General features: G+C 43.2%; 1 protein-coding gene across 3 annotated transcripts in view; it reads right to left on the reverse strand.

The window, feature by feature from the left end:
* The window catches only part of LOC121001695 (cadherin-6-like), a 393,550-nt gene that overhangs the window by 204,865 nt on the left and 165,832 nt on the right, over positions 1-22,853 (reverse strand). The window contains exon 1 of one of the 3 annotated variants that reach the window (XM_040432872.1): positions 20,240-20,352. The exons of the other annotated variants lie outside the window; for them this stretch is intronic. Coding sequence (XP_040288806.1) covers positions 20,240-20,347 — 108 coding nt within the window. The 5' untranslated portion in view covers positions 20,348-20,352. Of the gene's footprint in view, positions 1-20,239; positions 20,353-22,853 lie in introns of those variants that run through there. 3 annotated transcript variants of the gene reach the window in all.

Raw genomic sequence — 22,853 nt, forward strand, 5'->3', positions numbered from 1 at the left:
CAGTGCGGGTGCAATGCGTTCACCTACCGCATTGCACCCGCGCGGAAATCTCGCCCGTGTGAACGCAGCCTTAGGATCCTGTTCGGGTATACCTTATCTAGAAAATCTGCAGTGTATAACTTGCCCTGAGGTGTAGATTTTAAATATTCCAATATATTATATATAAATTTCATGCATTGCAATAGTGTGAAATCCACAGCAAAATCCACATGAACTCATGTGGCATTTGCTCCGGATTCATTGTGGATTTTCCACACCAAAATATGTTTTGTGTGGACGGATCTGAATTCTTATACCCCTGGTCCATCTTCTCCTTTCACAGCAGATGGTAAATAAGCTCGCAATGCGATCCACTGATATTTACATATATGACAATTTATCTATATTCAAGTGAAAGCAGATTATCCTGAATTGATTCATTAAACAGAATGAAAGTGATGTCTGACAATTGGGGAGAAATATCGCCTTTTAAATCAGCGCAGGGCCTTGAACTGTCTAGCAAGGGCGCACTGATGAGTAATAAAGCAACGTGTGCATAGTGCTCGCTGGTAGAGAGGACGAAAACTGCTTTTGATATCTGTCATCTAATTTAAATTATGATGACTTCAGCAGCAGTTAACAGAATATCTTCGCTGGGGGAGCACTCACAAGCAAGGATAGAAAGCAATCCAATCTGGTTGAAAAAATAAAGATATCCGTGACTGGATGTTAAATAAAACATCATGCCTTCTCAGCAGGTAGCAGCCTTTTTACTACTCCCCGGGGCATAAGGCAGTAGGTAAACTTGCATCCTTAGCTTGCTGACAGATGACCCCTTGATATTTTAAGTGCTTGAAGCTGATAGACCTGTGTGTGACATGTTGTGTAGTAGATGCATCATCGGCTTTCTATCATCATACCGAATTCTATAAATCACTACGGGCTATGCCGTGGGGAGCCATCATGAGAACAATTTATGTTTATAAGTTTCTACTAGCCCAAGATAATCTCAAGAGTGGAAAACAGATGAAACTGACTTATTTTCAGGAATCCTACCAAGGGAAGAAATCTTGCCTTTATTTACGAAAGCTCCTCTTACCGCATGACACGCAATCCATTACACTTTATTAAAGCACTTATTCCCGCCTATGTTATGTTGGACACGCATTATATTTTCACACTGGGTAAAGGAGAATTTTTTTTTCTCCCCGGCTTCCTAACCTCTGTAAATGTATACTTTGAGGCAGATCTGTACACATTGCTCAGAGGAATAACAATGTCAGGGCTTGTTCACACGATCGTGTGAAGCCCATGCTGTGGACCGCAAATTGCAGTCCGCAATGCACGGGCACCATCCGTTGGGCAGCCGCATGGGGATTGCAGAGCAGGTTCTATCTTTTTGCGGTGTGGAGACACGGAACGGAACCCCAAAAAACACTCCGTAGTGCTTCCGTAGTGTTCCGTTCCGTGCTTCCGTTCCAGATCTCCGGATTTTACGAATACAACAATCTTAAAACAATCATTTTTTTTGACAGGTTATGAATTTTTGCAGGGTTTGCCAAAAGAATAATAAGCTTACTAAATTGATTGCCTTACAAATGTTGATATTTTAATGTTTCCATTAGAAATCAAGTCTTGTACAATTAGTTGAAGGCTAAAAATAGCGAGCAGCGAAGGTTTTCAATGTCTTCTGTAATCAAACGAGATAATAGATTCCAAGTGTGAATGCAGAAATCCTCATATACTGTTCAGGAAAAGTTCCAAGGCAGCTTCCACAGTCCAAGAAAATCTTTTCACTGTGTCATTGAAAGAAGACCTGTCACCACAAAACCCAGTGAAATCTGCAGACGGCAGGTTATAGAGCAGGAGGAGCCGAGCAGATTGAAGTATAGTTTTATGAGAAAAGATTTAGTAAAACTTGTCATTTATACATGCAACAGTCTGCTTTTTCTGACTCTGTGCTGTCAGTCACAAATAAGACTGCCCCTGTGAACAGTGAAATCAGAAAAAGCAGAGATATAAATGTATAAACAAAATTTTTTCCCATAAAGCTATATATCAATTTGCTCAGCTTCTGCTCTATAACATGCTGCCTGTCTTGCAGTTTTTGGTGTCAAGTCCCCTTTAAAATGTTTTTTTTTGCCATCACTCTGCAGGACGTCACAGTTTTTACAGTCTCCAATTTGAGCGGGACCTAGACCTAACACCATTCCTCCTTATCTACCAGGATCCTGAATAAAATGACAGAATGTCGGCGACAGACAAAGCTTTAGAAGTAAGCAAGGTTGGGTGGGGGGGGGGGGAGTACTGTTTTTCACTGAACAGACACAGTGTACGGAGACTTATCTTTCAGACAATTCTCTATGGAGAATGAGTACACAAATTTGTTTATCGCAGCCAAACCAAAGACCCTCACCTGTAGACAGCTGTGTTTCCTCTTCTGAGCTGTGTCAAACTCATCTCATCCAATCAGCCAGTATCCTACTCTGTTCTGATGAGGGGCAAGAAACAATGCTGTCTACAGGTGGGTGTCTCTAGTTTGGCTGTTATGAGCTAATATAAGTCCCCATACAATGCGATGTTTCTTTAGCGGAAAACAGTTTCACCTCTGAATAGCATTTGAAGGCATCCCATCCAGCCAGCCAGTACCCTGCACTGTACTGATGGAAGCCCAAAATAGTGCTCTCTTATCTGGCTGATTTACATAAAGAAATACATGGAAGGGATTTAACACAATCTTTTACATGTGTAACACCCCAAAGTTGTGTTACTACACGCCTCTACCAAACTACTATCTTCTAAGAGCCTTTATACTGTCACCTGATATCATTTACATGATGTCTTCCACAAATGTGCATATAAACCTACGTTAAATGCAATTGTTCATGTAATTAGCCTGGTTACCAGTAGGTGGCAGCACATTGGCAGGTACTAGCTACAGTTTGGTGTATCTAAGCTGTGGAGAATGGGCTAGTCCCTCTTCCTGCAGCAAGGGAGGGAAAAACCAGTTAAATCCAGATTTAGTGAACCCCCTGCATAGGGAAGACAGCAAGGACCTAGTCTCGGCTGAGACTTGGCCATATTCCAAGCTAGAGCACCTTCAGATCTGCTGGATGAGGAAAGCAGAAACTACAGACAACCTCCAGAGTTGCAGGAAGAAAGCATCCCCTGAGAATCCATCTGTGAGATAAGTCCAGTGCCTAGGAGAAGACAATTCCACCTCAGCTAGTCTGTCCCCACACAGCAGAAGTTACATTTAAAGCAGAAGTACTCATTCTTGCCAATCCTTGCCAAAAATCTGCTGGGACCAAGAGACCAAAGCTGTATACTGTTTGGAGGGAATACGGTGGCTCTCCTGTGTGGGCAATATGCAAGGTGCACGTGTCTAAGCTGACTCACCCAGTCAGAAAAGGCAGGCGTATAGGAAAATAGGAAGACAGGCACTCTATATGAGGTCACCAGCAGATATCAACAAAGGACAAGGGATAGTGTGTATATGATAAAAACTATATTTATTTGGGTAGTAATAAAAACGTTATCAATATAGGTCACTCCCAATGTACTGGGAGAGGAGTGGGTGGTGTAAAATAGATAAATGGATAAATGAATAAAGAAAAAGAAAAATAATGTGAAAATGTGATGATAAAACACCCTGTATTGGGCTATAAGTCCAGAATCATGGTATGTAGAACTTTAAATATTAGACAAATATAGTCAATAGTCTGAGATGGATTTAGTTGATTAAAATAAGTAAAAAGTTAGTACAAAGTTCTAAATTGTGACAGGTTTAAAAGAATATATCAGCAGCATTCCAAATCCGATGTATGTGTATACACAGCTATGTGAAAATTATTTTCAGCGAACCAGTGCCTGGTGGCGTCCCACCTAAAATTGGCTATCTGGTCGCTGTTACCTTTCTGGAGGATCGTCGGTTCTTCTATGTGGGTGTCTCCGCGCAGGATCCTCTGTGTGCTGTGGATGCTTAGTGCGGCTATGGATAGACAGGGCCGGCAGCGCGGTTGCTACCACTGATGAAGAAGGCTGCAATCCTTCGAAACGCATATGGTTATCCAAGCCCTGGGAAGCGCTTCCAAACTCCACTGCACCATCAGGCTGCCTCTATCCATTGACAACACCGGGAATTAAAGCGCGCGCTAAACTGCCGCACGTGGCAAGAACGCCAGACACAGTCAGCAGCCCTCTGACCAGAGGAAAAGACAGCAACATTCGCAACGACAGACCGATCCACAAACAGCAGCCCTTCGCGGTCATCGCATCCATCTGCAACCGCGCTGCTGGCCCCGTCTATCCATAACCGCACTAAGCATCCACAGCACACAGAGGATCCTGCGCGGAGACACCCACATAGAAGAACCGACGATCCTCCAGAAAGGTAACAGCGACCAGATAGCCAATTTTAGGTGGGACACCACCAGGCTCTGGTTCGCTGAAAATAACTTTCGCATAGCTGTGTATACACATACATCGGATTTGGAATGCTGCTGATATATTCTTTTAAACCTGTCACAATTTAGATCTTTGTACTAACTTTTTACTTATTTTAATCAACTGAATCCATCTCAGACTATTGACTATATTTGTCTAATATTTAAAGTTCTACATACCATGATTCTGGACTTATAGCCCAATACAGGGTGTTTTATCATCACATTTTCACATTATTTTTATTTTTCTTTATTCATTTATCCATTCATCTATTTTACACCACCCACTCCTCTCCCCGTACATTGGGAGTGACCTATATTGATAACGTTTTTATTACTACCCAAATAAATATAGTTTTTATCATATACACACTATCCCTTGTCCTTTGTTGATATCTGCTGGTGACCTCATATAGAGTGCCTGTCTTCCTATGTTCCAAAGCTGTATACTGTTTGGATGCAAGTTACCTCAAGTAAAGCAACGTTTGAACTTCATCTAAAGGTCTGGACATAATTTATTCTGCAAAGTTCCTCTATTACTCCTACTATCATTACACTCAAATTTATTGCAAGTGAGCCAGGAGTGCGGCCGTAACCAGGTAGGAGATACCGTGACACAACTACCACCAAACTACAGAGACATTATAGGCCATTACACCACTTTGGCATTCCCAATCTGGGACGTGCGTTATAATACCTTGGAAAGGGCCCTCGGATAGTACCCTGTGCACGCTGCATTACGAACAAATACTGAATATTATATCCCCGTACCTGGCCACGGCACATGTAATGCTAAATAAAAAATTAAAGGGTCACTCCAGTAGCAAACTAAAATTTCCTTGGCCCAAAGTCATGGAGCATGTGCTTCATGAGACTGCTGACAGGCTCCCTTTAGGGTTTTTCATAACAAACACACAAAAGTACCTTTACATCTGAAAAGAGTTCGTTCATCGAGAGAACCCCTTTCTATGTGTCCTGTTAGGACATATGAACGTCATAGAGGGAACCTCTGCTCTCCAGAACCCCTGGCTGAAGCTTTCCCCGTCAATAAGCTGTTAAAGGGAATCTGTCACTAGCAATTTACCAATTTTTTTTTTTCATGAATCCATGTTTAACAGAGTACCTTTTTTCCATCTGTCTTATTCTTTTGATTGTCAGTCTTGTCATTTCTTCAAAAAATCGATTCTTATGATATGTAAATGAGGCTGTAAGGAGCCCAGAGGGGCGTTCTTCTTTCTCCACGGTGCCCAGGAACGCCCCTCTGAAGTGCCGTGCCCGGCTAAATTTGAAAACTAATAACGCCTCCAAGTTCATCTAAATCGCCTCCCAGAGGCACGGCTAAGTGCTCAACACCCCCCCTCCTCAGCGCCGCGCTCTGCGGCAAACACCCCAATCCTCCTCTCGCCGGCATCCCAAATCCCGCGCAGGCGCAGTGCCGGCGATTGCCTGCGCTATGATAAGATGACTGACGGCACTGCGCCTGCGCGGGATTTGGGATGCCGGCGAGAGGAGGATCGGGGTGTTTGCCGCAGAGCGCGGCGCTGAGGAGGGGGGGTGTTGAGCACTTAGCCGCGCCTCTGGGAGGCGATTTAGATGAACTTGGAGGCGTTATTAGTTTTCAAATTTAGCCACGCACGGCACTTCAGAGGGGCGTTCCTGGGCACCGTGGAGAAAGAAGAACGCCCCTCTGGGCTCCTTACAGCGTCATTTACATATCATAAGAATCGATTTTTTGAAGAAATGACAAGACTGACAATCAAAAGAATAAGACAGATGGAAAAAAGGTACTCTGTTAAACATGGATTCATGAAAAAAAAAAATTGGTAAATTGCTAGTGACAGATTCCCTTTAACTCATGTTTTTGAAGATGGTTTCCAGGCTGGCATACACATGGATATATGTCCCTCAGAACCATGCCAGGACAGTAGCAAAGCATAAAGGGGTTATCCCATGACTAATCTAAAAAATGAAAATCAGACATCATATAGTACATGACAACCTCTTTCTAACAAAGCTAGAACCAGCCCTGTACCTCACATAGATCCAGAGATCCCCCCATTCGTTGCTCTGCTAGATTTATATCAAGCTGACAGCTCAAGGGGAGTGTCTTTTCTGCTGCAGCTCAGGGGGTGTGTCCATTCTCTTCCTATCACAACTCAGGAGGCAGTTGAAGGGTTAAACTGAGCATGTGCGGCCATCTCTGTGAGCCGGACATAGAAATAAGGAAAAGAACAGCAGGTGGCGCTCTACAGATACTTTTTATTAATAGACATAACAGAAATGTGGATAGCTTTCGGGCATACGCGATCAAGAAAGTGTCACTCCCTCCTAGGGGCGGCATTTTAAAGAAAAATATATTATTACGGGAAGCTTTTTGGATATTCAGATTGGGTACCCGCTTTCCTTTGGGACTCAATCTGAAAAGAGAATTGATGTACCTATACCAATAGCTTTTCACATATAAAATGCCTAGTACAAATGTCTCTGTTTTACACATATTAATAGGAGGAGGTGTATTGTCAGCAAGGGTCATCTGTTTTATAAGATCTACATATACACGGATTAAAAACGTAGTCATTCAACATTGCAGTACTTGTCAGGAGGACAGCATTTATTGGTCTCTGTACAGACCAGCGTCCAGTAAGCTATGCAATTCGGTTTTCCTGGAGTTGCTACATATGATTATACTCAAGATATGGTCTTGTTTTTTTATACTATGTTTTTAATGATGCCAGTCTATACATTTTCCTTCCTATTTGTGATAATATCATCTTATGAATGTGGGAAAGTTATTGTGTAGAAATTGGCACTAGTTATATGCACTGAATGTAAAGGGTTAAATGCCATGTTGGTGGTAGTAAGTAGATTGTGAGGTGTGTAACCTGGGGTTGACTGTTCCTCCGTCCACTGTTGTCCCCTTCCCCCGTCTCTCCCCTTTTCCTATTGGTGGACATGGGTTACTTCTACCCAGGTGTTACACACGTCAGAAGGTTATGATTAAGAACATTGCGTTTGAATCATGTTAACCTGCGGTGGAGGGTGCTGAAGTCCCATATATGTACTTTTAACCGGTAACGAAATAAAGACGACGTTTTATTCGGATGTTGGAGATTTTCGAATTTATTCAGTAAACAATACTTTTCTCCAACAAAATGCTGATATAGGGTGCAATTACATGCAGGTCATGGGGAACTAGATGTGCAAATATGATTCTGACTGTATCGGTAAGACACAAGTTACTACAATAACTCAACTGTGATAATATGTGGTGCAAAACCTGCAAAATAACAGCTTATTTTTACCTCATTGCTAACTTCAGGAAAATTGTTGACACTCCTCTGCCCTTTGATGGTGTGATGTGATCAGCATTTAAATAACCTGCTAATGGTGTCCTGGTCTCCTTGAAGCAAGTGTTGCTACATCACTCAGCCTCCTTTACCTCTAAAAGGACATGTTCTTAGTTGCTGACACATTAGTAATATATATGGGATTTCATTTCACTTGAATCATTGGCATTTTCTCTTCTAGGGCAATGCAACTGAATTACTAAGCAGAACAGAATACGGAGCTTGCAGTTTCTACTGGCTAAGAATACAATCCTTTCCATGGACGGATTTTAATACAATTATGCTAACACAGTACAGAAGTGAAAAATGAACAAATATTCAAATTCATGGAATCAAATTATTCTTACCACTTACAAGAATAAAGTATCAATTAAAGGAAAAAGTAGAAAACATGTTTGAAAAGCTAAAATCAGCAGGGATTTCAGAAGAAATATGAGTTTTTATATTAAGTGGAGTACAGGCCCCAAACATTAGGCATTCACCGTACAGAAAAGAACAAGTGATTATGAGGCTGGAGGTATATTAGACGGTCAGTGGATAACACTTTTACTGTAGGTCAGTACAGGCTCCAAAAATTAGACATTCACCTGACAGAAAAGAATAAGTGATTATGTGGCTGGAGGTACATTAGGCGGTCAGTGGAAAACCATTTTACTGCAGGCCAGTGGAGTACAGGCCCCAAAACATTAGGCATTCACCTCTTCAGACTCCTGCTGACTTGTCTCAGATGAAGTAGCCCCCCCGGGAATTCATTAAGCATTGTGACTTCCTCATCTTCCAGCTCCTGCTCTTCGACAGCTTGCTCAATGACACGACGCAATGAAAGAAGGTGTAAGGTACGATGTCACTGATGGTGCCCTGGCTGCGATTGACCAGTTTGGTGATCTCATCAAATGGCAGCAGAAGTCTGCATACGTCGCACATGAGTAGAGTTGAGCGAACACCTGGATGTTCGGGTTCGAGAAGTTCGGCCGAACTTCCCGGAAATGTTCGGGTTCGGGATCCGAACCCGATCCGAACTTCGTCCCGAACCCGAACCCCATTGAAGTCAATGGGGACCCGAACTTTTGGGCACTAAAAAGGCTGTAAAACAGCCCAGGAAAGAGCTAGAGGGCTGCAAAAGGCAGCAACATGTAGGTAAATCCCCTGCAAACAAATGTGGATAGGGAAATGAATTAAAATAAAAATTAAAAAAATAAAAATGAACCAATATCAATTGGACAGAGGTACCATAGCAGAGAATCTGGCTTCACGTCAGCAGAGAATCAGTCTCTTCATGCCATAGCAAAGAATCTGGCTTCATGTCAGCAGAGAATCAGTCTCTTCATGCCATAGCAGAGAATCTGGCTTCATGTCAGCGCAGAATCAGTCTTCATGTCATAGCAGAGAATCAGGCTTCACGTCACCCACCACTGGAACAGGCCACTGTCACACATTTAGGCCCCGGCACCCAGACAGAGGAGAGCGGTCCCGTAACAGAGAATCTGGCCTTATGTCAGCGCAGAATCTGTCTTCATGTCATAGCAGAGAATCAGGCTTCACGTCACCCACCACTGGAACAGGCCACTGTCACACATTTAGGCCCAGGCACCCAGGCAGAGGAGAGAGGTCCCGTAACAGAGAATCTGGCCTTATGTCAGCACAGAATCTGTATTCATGTCATAGCAGAGAATCAGGCTTCACGTCACCCACCACTGGAACAGGCCACTGTCACACATTTAGGCCCAGGCACCCAGGCAGAGGAGAGAGGTCCCGTAACAGAGAATCTGGCCTTATGTCAGCGCAGAATCTGTCTTCATGTCATAGCAGAGAATCAGGCTTCACGTCACCCACCACTGGAACAGGCCACTGTCACACATTTAGGCCCCGGCACCCAGACAGAGGAGAGCGGTCCCGTAACAGAGAATCTGGCCTTATGTCAGCGCAGAAACTGTCTTCATGTCATAGCAGAGAATCAGGCTTCACGTCACCCACCACTGGAACAGGCCACTGTCACACATTTAGGCCCCGGCACCCAGACAGAGGAGAGCGGTCCCGTAACAGAGAATCTGGCCTTATGTCAGCACAGAATCTGTCTTCATGTCATAGCAGAGAATCAGGCATCACGTCACCCACCACTGGAACAGGCCACTGTCACACATTTAGGCCCAGGCACCCAGGCAGAGGAGAGAGGTCCCGTAACAGAGAATCTGGCCTTATGTCAGCGCAGAATCTATCTTCATGTCATAGCAGAGAATCAGGCATCACGTCACCCACCACTGGAACAGGCCACTGTCACACATTTAGGCCCAGGCAGAGGAGAGAGGTCCCGTAACAGAGAATCTGGCCTTATGTCAGCGCAGAATCTGTCTTCATGTCATAGCAGAGAATCAGGCTTCACGTCACCCACCACTGGAACAGGCCACTGTCATAAATTTAGGCCCAGGCAGAGGAGAGAGGTCCCGTAACAGAGAATCTGGCCTTATGTCAGCGCAGAATCTGTCTTCATGTCATAGCAGAGAATCAGGCTTCACGTCACCCACCGCTGGAACAGGCCACTGTCACACATTTAGGCCCAGGCAGAGGAGAGAGGTCCCGTAACAGAGAATCTGGCCTTATGTCAGCGCAGAATCTGTCTTCATGTCATAGCAGAGAATCAGGCTTCACGTCACCCACCACTGGAACAGGCCACTGTCACACATTTAGGCCCAGGCACCAAGTCAGTGGTGTAGTACAGTCGATATGAACCACATGAAGTTTCACCAAATATCCAGTCTGCAGGTTTGCAATAGGGTCATACCAATATACAGGAGCTGCAGCAATGATCACTTGTTAAATATAGTTCCATATATTCATAAGCTGTTAGCAGAGAGTCAGGACATGCTAAATAAACCTCTTCAAATGTGCTATTAGATAACTGAGGAAAGTTTTAACAGACAGAGTCTTTACAGTGGACTCTTCCAGAAAGCCCCCTGTGTATTCTGCTACTTGGTTTGGTCTCCTCAGTGCAGACATTTACTGTGAAGGAGGTAGGATCTCTGTCTAAGTTCTCTAAAGCTAAAGTTCATTTATCTATTGTAAAAAGTTATAATATATACCCATAATAGTTCTGTAGAATGTAAAGAGGTGACTGTATGTTTTTTAGCAGCCTTTAAACCCTGCAGCACATGCTAGGCTGAGTAGATGATGTACAGTTAAAGAGACATGTGTTCTTCCTAAAATGGCTGCAAGACATGCTGTATTCCAGGTCACCCTGCTGCAATATCTTTGTAAATGATTTTCTCTTGTTCATTTTTCTGTATGCTTTGTTATATCCTGTAACATGTATGTGGGAATGTAATATAATGACTACCTGTTATGATATAGGTGGGCTAGTGACCTGGCTGTATACCACATAGTGGCAGTGTTTCCCTGTTGTATTACAGGCTCCAGCCAAGTGCACTACACCTCAATAAAGCTTTAAACCACAGAAGACCTGAGTGTCGTCCCTTAGAGTCCACTTAGAGTTTATGCCTGGAGGAGCTGGTGACCGAGTGAGTGTGAAAGCTGGAGGTGTCGCAGATGGTGCAAGGAAAAGAGGGTTACATTTGGTGCCGTGACTCGGATGTCATCATTCTGCTCAAAGTGACCAGTGAAGATACCTAAAGTCACCAGTGTGCGAGTTCTGAGGTGATTGTGCCACGGCGGAGCTGCAAGGCGGCAGATTGACCTTATTAGCGGTTTATATCCTCTCAGGAATAGAAGATGAGTGGACGAGCCAGAGCCCGCGGAAGAGCACGTGCCAGGGGGCAGCCCAGCCAAGGACAGCCTGGACAGGAGCAAGAGGCTCAAGAACCTAGACGCATTGAAAGACCCCAGCAGCCACCAGCCGAGCCTTTGCTTGTGGGAAGAGGGCGCCAGAGAGGCCCGCCAGTAGTGGAGAGACCTCCGACTGATGTTCTGCAGCTTTCAGCTGGATTTCAGGACATATCCCTCGGAGAATGGGGTGGCCGCAGGCGTGACTTCCATGACCTTGGAGTGAACACCCGGCAGACCATTGAATAGAAATGTGAGACCTGTTTTTTTTTTGCACTGTGTGACAGGTTAAGGTTTAATCACAGAATCAGACTTCTATCTGCACGGTAGCGTGTGTCTTAGGTTTTTCTGAATGACACTATCAGTACCTTCAATGTAAGATATCCTTTTTGGGATAGATTTCAAGTAGGCCTCAAATACCAGAAACTAGTTATTTTGAGAATGGCAAATTTGGGAATGCTTTTTCAACCCAGAACAAAAAGTCTGCTTTGACGGTCACTACAAATAACTTGACCAGCTAAAACTGTGCAGATTTGGTTGAATAGAGATGTGAGACCTGTTTTTTTTTGCGCTGTGTGACAGTTATAGGTTTAATCACAGAATGACACTTCTATCAGCACGCTAGCGTGTGTCTTAGGTTTTTCTGAATGACACTATCAATAACTTCAATGTAAGATTTTCTTTTTGGGATAGATTTCAAGTAGGCCTGAAATACCACAAACTAGTTATTTTCAGAATGGCAAATTTGGGAATGCTTTTTCAACCCAGAACAAAAAGTCTGCTTTGACGGTCACTACAAATAACTTGACCAGCTAAAACTGTGCAGATTTGGTTGAATAGAGATGTGAGACCTGTTTTTTTTTGCGCTGTGTGACAGTTATAGGTTTAATCACAGAATGACACTTCTATCAGCACGCTAGCGTGTGTCTTAGGTTTTTCTGAATGACACTATCAATAACTTCAATGTAAGATTTTCTTTTTGGGATAGATTTCAAGTAGGCCTCAAATACCACAAACTAGTTATTTTCAGAATGGCAAATTTTGGAATGCTTTTTCAACCCAGAACAAAAAGTCTGCTTTGACGGTCACTACAAATAACTTGACCAGCTAAAACTGTGCAGATTTGGTTGAATAGAGATGTGAGACCTGTTTTTTTTTGCGCTGTGTGACAGTTATAGGTTTAATCACAGAATGACACTTCTATCAGCACGCTAGTGTGTGTCTTAGGTTTTTCTGAATGACACTATCAATAACTTCAATGTAAGATTTTCTTTTTGGGATAGATTTCAAGTAGGCCTGAAATACCACAAACTAGTTATTTTCAGAATGGCAAATTTGGGAATGCTTTTTCAACCCAGAACAAAAAGTCTGCTTTGATGGTCACTACAAATAACTTGACCAGCTAAAACTGTGCAGATTTGGTTGAATAGAGATGTGAGACCTGTTTTTTTTTGCGCTGTGTGACAGTTATAGGTTTAATCACAGAATGACACTTCTATCAGCAAGCTAGCGTGTGTCTTAGGTTTTTCTGAATGACACTATCAATAACTTCAATGTAAGATTTTCTTTTTGGGATAGATTTCAAGTAGGCCTCAAATAACACAAACTAGTTATTTTCAGAATGGCAAATTTGGGAATGCTTTTTCAACCCAGAACAAAAAGTCTGCTTTTACGGTCACTACAAATAACTTGACCAGCTAAAACTGTGCAGATTTGGTTGAATAGAAATGTCAGGTCTATTTTTTAGGCGCTGGGTGACAGGCTCAACTTGCCCCTGATGTAATATATGGCCAAAAAATAACCACACTGTTGATGGTTAAATGCACTTGGGTGACACAGGCTCAGCCTGCAGCTGATGTAGTATATGGCCAAAAAATAATCAGACTGTTGATGGTTAAATGCACTTGGGTGAAACAGGCTCAGCCTGCAGCTGATGTAGTATATGGCCAAAAAATAACCAGACTGTTGATGGTTAAATGCACTTCGGTGATACAGGCTCAGCCTGCAGCTGATGTAGGATATAGCACAAAATAACCACACTATCGATGGTTAAATACACTTGGTGATAGCTCGTGCTGGCGCACCACAAGTCACAAAATGGCCGCCGATCACCCCAGAAAAAAAGTGATCTAAAAACGCTCTGGGCAGCCTCAAAAAAGTGAGCAAGTCAATAATAGCACTTCAATGATCCACAGCTGCAGATCGATCACAGAATGAAGTCTTTTGGAAGAGTTAATCTGCCTAATCTCGCCCTAACGTCGCAGCTGCAACCTCTCCCTATGCTTGAATCAGCAGAGTGACGTGCAGCGCTACGTGACCCAAGCTTATATAGAGGCTGGGTCACATGCTGCACTGGCCAATCACAGCCATGCCAATAGTAGGCAAGGCTGTGATGGCCTCTTGGGGCAAGTAGTATGACGCTTGTTGATTGGCTGCTTTGCAGCCTTTCAAAAAGCGCCAAGAAAGCGCCGAACACCGAACCCGAACTTTTACGAAAATGTTCGGGTTCGGGTCCGTGTCACGGACACCCCAAAATTCGGAACGAACCCGAACTATACAGTTCGGGTTCGCTCATCCCTACACATGAGCAACCACTGGCGCGGTGAAAAGAAACCAAGCTCCCCAGAACCTGTCTTGTTGCAGAGTTTGTACAGGTAGTCGTTAACGGCACGTTGCTGCTGTTGCAGCCTATCAAGCAAATACAAGGTGGAGTTCCAGCGTGTCGGGCAGTCACAAATCAGACATCTGACGTGCAGGTGGTGTCGCCACTGAATGTCAGCAAGGCGAGCCATGGCCGTGTAAAATGGCCAGAGATTTTCCTGGCCTGCCGCAAAACGTACTGGACCCCGGGGTATTTGGCAACGAATCGCTGCACGACTAAGTTCAGGACATGTGCCATGCACGGCAAGTATTTCATTTTGCCCTGTTTCAGCGCACTCAGCAGATTGGCACCGTTGTCGCAAACCACTTTACCAACTCCTCAAATTGAGCGGGGTTAGCCACTAATCGGCCTGTGACCGCAGAGCTGAAAGCAGTGCAGGACCTGTGTGGTTCTTGGCTTCCAGGCACAACAGCCGCAGCACAGCATGGTAAAGTCTCACTTGGGGGGTGCAGCGGAAGAGGCCGTAGCAGTGGAAAAGGAGATGTCAGCCAAAGAGGAGATGGAGGATGAAGTAGAAGGAGAAGAGGGAAGCCTGCATGGAATCCGTGGCGGTAACACCAAATGCACACGGGTGCCACGAGTTACATGCTTGACGGCTGTCAGAAGGTTCACCCATTGGGCAGTAAAAGTTATGTACCTTCCCTGCCCGTTGCTAGACCACGTATCTGTGGTCAGATGTCTCTTGGCACTGACACTGTGTGCCAGAGATATATTTAATTTCAGCTGAACGTGGCCATATAGCTCTGGGATGCCCTTCTGGGAGAAATATTTCCTTCCAGGGACCTTCCATTGCGGTGTGCCAATGGCCACAAATTTTATAAAGGCCTCCGGGTCCACCAGTTTATATGGCAGTAGTTGGCGGGCTAGCAGTTTCCGACAAGCCAGCGGTTAGCCTTTGGGCAAGAGGGTTATCCGGTGTCATCAAGTTTTTATGCTCGAACATTTGGATGCGACGACGGCAAGGTGGAAGGTGGAGTGGAGGACAAATGGGAGGAGAGAGGAAAAGGAGAAGAGGCAGAACGTGGAGCGCCAGGAGTGTGGCTTTGTGGGTTTTGAAGGCGTTGCTCCCACTGGGCTCGGTAATGGGAGGCCAGGTGCCTCCTTGGGCTGATCTGGGTACTGTCGTCAGATCGCTGGGTGGCGTCAGTTGCTACCTCCTCTTCCTCATCCGATGCTAAGAATGGCTGCGCATCGGTAAGGTCTGGGAATGGATGGGAAAATAATTCCTCTGACTCGAGTGGAGGGGCTATGGTGTTGGTGGTGTCTTTGGGGGTCCAAAAGGCAGAGAGTGAGGAGGGTGCAGATACAGAGGATGAGAAGGGTGCAGAAACGGAAGGCTGAGTGAGCCACTCAACCAACTCTGGTGCGTCCTTTGACGTAATCGCACGCACCTTCTCCAACTTTCCACTTAGGCTCCAGACTAGTGCACCTTCCCGACCCCTACCACCCCTGTGGAACGGCCTGCCTCTTCCTCTGCCTGTCATTTTCAAAATGACCCTGTGCCAAAGTCCCTAGAGAAGAGCAGTATTTGTGGAAGCAGGTATATCGCAGGCCTTAATCAGTATTTGGTGGAAGTCGGTATATCGCATCCCTCAATCAGTAGTTTGTGGAAGCAGGTATATAGAACCACTTAATCAGTATTTTGTAGAAGCAGGTATATCGCACCCCTCAATCAGTATTTTGTGGAAACAGGTATATAGAACCCCTGAATCAATATTTGGTGGAAGCAGGTATATCGCATCCCTCCATCAGTATTTTGTGGAAACAGGTATATCAAACCCCTCAATCAGTTTTTTGGGGGGCAACAGGCATATCAAACCCCTTAATCAGTATTTTGTGGAAGCAGGTATATCGCACCCCTCAAGCAGTATTTTGTGGAAACAGGTATATCAAACCCCTCAATCAGTTTTTTTAGGGGCAACAGGTATATCACACCAGTTGCAATTAGTTATTCCAACTGCTGCACAATACAAATGCACTATAATATACTTTCTATGTTAGAAAGTATATTATAAGTATATCACACCCCTCAGTATACACCTATCAATAGCACACCTATACCAGTCCTTAAAAAGACTTTTGGGGCCCTATTAGCTAGCGTTTGGTGTCCCTAACAGTCTGTCCCTGCTCCATAAAGCAACATCTCCCTACACTGGCAAAACACAGAATGTAAAATGGCTGCCAGATTAGGTTCTGTTATTGGGTGGGGGTGTGTCCAGGTGCTGAAACGTCTCAATTGGCTGTCCTGTCCCACCTGATGGATGTGTCATGGGTCAAAGTTCAGCGCAATGCAAAAGAATATGGCACATGAGAACATCGCCATATGTTCGCATGTTCGGCGAATTGCGAACGAGCAAAGTTCGCCGTGAAACGACCGCCGGGTGAACCGCAAGGCCATCTTTAGTCTATGGCCATGCATGGAGACGTATTGCCAATGCTCCATGAGAAAATAATATGCAAGGAGGTATCTGCCAAGGAAAGAGAACCATATTGCTAGAGCCACCTCATGGAAGTGGATTTTTATAAGTCAAAGTCCAACTTTTTAACAAACCTTGGGACACAACAAGGGAAAATAGCCAAGCCCAAAAATCCATCCGTAGACAGCTGTTTCAGGGTGTTTGCCCCTCGTGAGTATGAGGTAGGATTCTGGCTGGCTGAGTGCCATGCCTGGGATGCAGCTTAGGCAGTCTGCTAAGTCTCCTTAAAGACACCAGCTGTATAAGGACATGACAAGAGAAAATGGCAATGGGAAATATCCATCCATAAACAGCTGTTTTGGGGTGTTTGTTCTTTGTGTTATCATGTTGACCCCTTAGTTTGCATGTATGAACATTCACAAACATTTTCCTGATGTCATCTAATGCATTGAAGATCACAAGAACATGGAAAACGATATTCCATAAATATAAAAAGTTTCAACCACCTTAACTGAGAAATCTAATAATTCCATATTATCCTGCATTACTTAAGGGGATATATCCTATTGTTCTCAATGTATGCCATCACTCATCAATGGGACAATCATATGTTGGCAAGAGCTGGCAAGAGCACAGAAGATATAAAAATGGATTTATATTACTATGTGATAATTAGATTGCAGCATGAAGTCGCTGCATGTTCAACAGCAGCTCCTTGAATACACTGAAATAACTCACAGAATTTTGTGCTATTACACAGCTGCATGGACAAGACACTTGTAGGCAGACACTGACTAACCATATGGTCTCCAAATAAAAGCTGCATGAATATATTATTTGTGAATAATCAATGTGAGATAACTGAACCGAAAATTATGAATGAATATGAAGTGAACCTTTGCTATTTAATCTCTAGTTTAATGGGGTGCTACAGGGTTGTATAGATAATGATCACATATGTAGTTCTGTAATGTTATCAGCCAGACCAGAAGGGCAGAGACTGCAGCTTCCTCTTTACTTGGTGCATTCATCCCACATGGTAATCTAGAAGCATGGGGTATTTATTCATATCCATATATGAGTGATGAGCAAAGTGAGCTTCGGATGCTACACCTAAAGTTGCTTCGTTCAAAACTTTGGATTAATATTGTACGGAGATCCGTCTCTGTACACTATTACAATGTATGGGCTCCGATGAGCCGAAGTCACTCATTGACGTAGACACGCGAGACTTCATTGAATAACTTCGGTAGGTGATTTTTACAGTGGAAACCTACTTTAAAACTTTGAACCAAATTCGGCTTCGGTCCCGACTAGTACCTTGGAACAGAAGCCGAGTTCGGTTCCAAGTTTTAAAGTGGGTTTCCACTGTAAAAATCAACAACTTAAGTTATTCACCAAAGTCTTGCGCGACTTCGGGAATACCTAACTTCGGGTCATCGGCGCCCATACATTTTAATATTGTATCGAGACGGACCTCAGTACAGTATTAATCTGAAGTTTTGAACAAAGCAACTTCGGATGTAGCATCTGAAGATCACGTCACTCAGCACTATTACATATGTATGAATCAGGGTTCATACTAGGATGAGTGCCTGTTCACATCATATTTTTGCACTACACTAAAGCTGGCCATACACATTCAATAGCTGTTGGCCGACCGTCCGATCAGCCGTCACCTATCTCTCCTGACTCCCTAACCACTCCTACATACATTTACACATTTGGCTGGTCTGAATGTGTATGCGTATTCTATGTGGAGAGCGGAGAAAGCCGCTGTCAGACACTTCAGCTTATCTCCCAGGAGAATGAGGAGGATTGGGTGAAAATTTAGGAGGTCCCCATACAAATTAGAGTGTCAGTCCCATATGTGTATGGGGGCCTTAAGTGTATTTGGTTGAATAAATAAAGGCATTCAGACATACTTCTGTCATACTTTTTCTGGGGACAGAATACCGATGTAACTTTTTTACATTGAAGGGAATGAGTGACATATGCAAATGTAATGCTTTACATGTGCATACGTTAAAGTGGTTGTCTCACTTCAGCATGTAGAGAAAGTTTAAATAAGACACTTACTAATGTATTGTTAGTATCCATATTGCCTCCTTTGCTGGCTGGATTCATTTTTCCATCACATTATACACTGCTCGTATCCAAGGGTTATGACTACCCTGCAATCCAGCATTGGTGGCCGTGCTTGCACCCTATAGGAAAAAGCACCTGCCTCTGTGGTGGCCAGGACTGTGGAAGCGTGCATAGGCCAGTACTTTTTACTATAGTGTGCAAGCATTACCCCTTTAATATAAATACAGAAAACCCTATTAAAACATTTTTGTACATTCTATATCTCCAATTCTTAAAAATTCTTGCCCAATAACAGGGAGATTAAATAGCCTGTTCTGTTTCTAAGCAACTGAGGAAGAAAAAAGACGCCTGGGTATTGTTCGTAAATGAGTCAGTGATGCTGTAAATCAATATGTGGTTGGCGGGGAAGGGTAGGAGAAATGTTGGTTTCACCCATTGGTAGCGCAATCCTATTATCTGGCCCACATAAGCTGACAAGGGGCAGACTATTTCCAGTAACTATTAATGCTTCATTCCAGGAAAGAGCGAACATTGACATTTAATTGTTAAAAGTTAGAACAATCAAAAGACATTACTTAAGCAGACAATTAGAAAATACAGGCCAGGAAACGTCTCTGTTTAACCCTGCGCCTACGCAATAAATAGTACATGAAAAACCTGAGAACTATTTTAATGACCTCCATAGATTAGGAAATGAATGGTACCTTGGAGGTGTGATAAGGACAGGCAAATTAAAACTAATGGTTTGATATTTACCAGCTAATGAGAGGAACGCTGCCAATGTACACAATTTAGTCAATTTACTCATCTTTATATGTAGGTAGGCAAACCAAAACCACCCGCCACAGAGACATCTGCATGCAGATTATCATAGAACATGGATTATTTAAATACATAAACACACATTTGGCTACGAGCTAAACTGATAATAACTCTCAAGGTGAATATGCTTGTACTGAACTTAGAAAGCAAGATAAAACGTTCAGAGGCGGTGAATGGGATTCACTCATCTTTAAATATCTTCATACAGCAGGAACATTCAAGACACCACTGCCTTACATTAGGCAAACATTGCAGCTAACTTGAAGGGCACACACAAAATATTTTTTTTAGTTATAGCTGATGTGACCGTTAATGTTCATCTTTCTAGGTTGAAAATACAGGCTAATAATGTGTCACATACAGTCCTCCAAACCTCCCGTCGCACACGCCTCTCTGACCCTCTCAGAAACCAATGCATTGATCCATCCAGTAATCAGCTTCATAAGTCCACTGGAAACCACAAAGTCAGGGACACTTACGATGCCTCGTGTCCTTAGTTATAACACACATATGACTATGAGCTGACTCAGAACAGAAGAGGTGTTCGAAATGTGTAAGCATCCTTGGTTTCTGCAATTATGCATAGACAAAAAGAGATGATAAATTGGGGCATCTCACCAGCCACATGATAAAAGTTAAACGCCAGACATCAATCAGCAGGTCCTGTCATGAAATATTTAGTTTGCCCATGAGAAGAATACCTACGGTAAAGTGATGCTGGCTGCCCTGGTGTAAATCAGGTTGGTTACAGATTGCACATAGCATCAAGAAGCATCTACCATATTTTTCGCCCCATAAGACGCACTGGCTCATAAGACGCACCTAGGTTTTAGAGGAGGAGAATAAGAAAAAAATATTTTTCATGACACCTCAGGTCAATCCACCAATCAGACCCCAATGTGAATAAGACCCCAATAAGACCTCAGATCAGACCTCAATGTAAATGACCCCCAATCAGACCTTAGATAAGAGCCCCATGCCTCATATCTGCCCCCAGTAGCCTCTCTTCAGCCCCCAGCAGCCTTATATATGCTCCCAGTAGCCTCATATATGAACCCAGTAGTCTCATATATGCCCCCAGTAGTCTCTCATCAGCCCCCAGTAGCTTCATATATGACCCTAGTAGCCTCATATATGCCCCAAGTAGTCTCCCTTGAGCCCACAGTAGCCACATATATGCCCCCAGTAGCCACATATATGCCCCCAGTAGCCTCATATATGCACCCAGTAGCCTCATATATGCCCCCAGCTGCATCCATCAACCTCATATGAAATAAAATAAAAATTAAACACCGCCGCTCCTCACCTCCCGTGCTCGGTCTTACTCCTCTTCAGTCTGCTGTGCTGTGACCCAGCGCGCACATCGTGAGGTCACAGTGCTCGCTCACACTGTGCGCAGACAAGCACAGCCGACAGCCGAGGACCAGGAAGCGGTAAGTACAGAGCCTTCACCGCTTCCCGGTCCTCTGGTACTAATGAAGCGCTTCATAAGTATTCGCCTCATAAAATACAGGGGAATTTTTCCCCCACTTTTGGGGGGGGGGGAATGCGTCTTATGGGGCGAAAAATACGGTAAATCACTGCCTGTCCCAGAGATGCACACAATATAAGGATCCTATATCAGATACACACACGGCACCATTTTTTGGGCAGTTAACCTATAATTATATTAATTGACTGATGGTTTTCTGGTCGGAATGATTTTTTTGACTCCAGTGCAGAGAGGTACGAAGCACAATGTGTGGTTTTCTTTATCTAGGGATATATTTATATTTTTAACTAGCCGTGTTGTAGGCCACAAGGTGTGGTTTGAACTCCAGAACATGCTTACGTATTCAAACTGTTCTCTCAGAATATTTGTAAGGTTAAAAAATTATTATGGCAGTTCTTTCTCATCATTGAAGTATATTTTGGTTAGCATATTTGGAGAGCTGTGAAGAATTCTACACAAGTTATCCAAATATCTGTAGGCGCTATCACCAAGGCAATAATAATGCTGCAGCCCAGTCCCATTCATTAGAATAGGACTGATCTGTACATAGAACCTGGTGACAAAGGAAAGTTACATACTCTGGCCTAGGAAGAGGTGGAGGTGCTTGTCCAAGTGCTGCGTCCACTTCCAGTCCGGGCCATTTGCCTCCTTCCTGACCAGGCCTAATTTTGCAAATCTGACATGTGTCCCTTTATGTGGTAATAACTTTGGAAAGCTTTTACTTATCCAAGCCATTCAGAGATTGTTTTCTCGTGACACATTGTACTTCATGTTAATGGTAAATTTGAGTCAATGTGTTTTACCTTTATTTATAAAAAAAAATCCAAAAGTCAACGAAAATTTTAAAAAAGTTTTCTGAATTTGAATCTCTCTGCTTTAAAAACAGAAAGTGATACCTCAAAAAATATTTAGTACTTAACATTTCCTATATCATTTTGTAAATGTCATTTTATTTTTTTAAGACGTTAGAAGGCTTAGAATTTTAGAAGCAATTCTTAAAATTTTCTAGAAAATTTACAAAACCCACTTTTTAACCCTTTCAAGATCAAGCTAGTTTTTACCTTCAGGACCAGGCCATTTGACATGTGTCACTTTATGCGGTAAAAACTTTAAAATGCTTTTACTTATTCAGGCCATTCTGAGATTGTGTTCTCGTCACATATTGTACTTCATGACAGTGGTAAAATTGAGTAAAAAAAATTCATTTTGATTTAAAAAAAATACTAAATTTACCAAAGATTTTGAAAAATTCGCAAATTTCCAAATTTCAATTTCTCAACTTTTACAATAGAGAGTAATACCTCCAAAAATAGTTATTACTTTACATTCACCATATGTCTACTTCCTTTTTGGATAATTTTGTGAATGCCATTTTATTTTTGGGGGATGTTAGAAGGCTTAGAAGTTTAGAAGCAAATTTCCAAAACCCACTTTTTAAGGACCAGTTCAGCTCTGAAGTCACTTTGTGAGGCTTACATAATAGAAACCACCCACAAATTACCCCATTTTAGAAACTACACCCCTCAAGGTATACAAAACTGATTTTACAAACTTTGTTAACCCTTTAGGTGTTCCACAAGAATTAAAAGAAAATTTCACTTTTTTGTCAGATTTTCCATTTTAATAAATTTTTTCCAGTAACAAAGCAAGGGTTAACAGCCAAACAAAACTCAATATTTATTACCCTGATTCTGTAGATTAGAGAAACACCCCATTTGTGATCGTAAACTGCTGTACGGGCACATGGCAGGGCAAAGAAAGAAAGGAATGCCATATGGTTCTTGGAGGGCCATGTCCCATTTGAACAACCTCTGATGCACCCTTAGA

The sequence above is a fragment of the Bufo bufo genome, chromosome 5 (genome assembly GCF_905171765.1).
Source record: "Bufo bufo chromosome 5, aBufBuf1.1, whole genome shotgun sequence".
NCBI classification, from domain to species: Eukaryota; Metazoa; Chordata; class Amphibia; order Anura; family Bufonidae; genus Bufo; species Bufo bufo.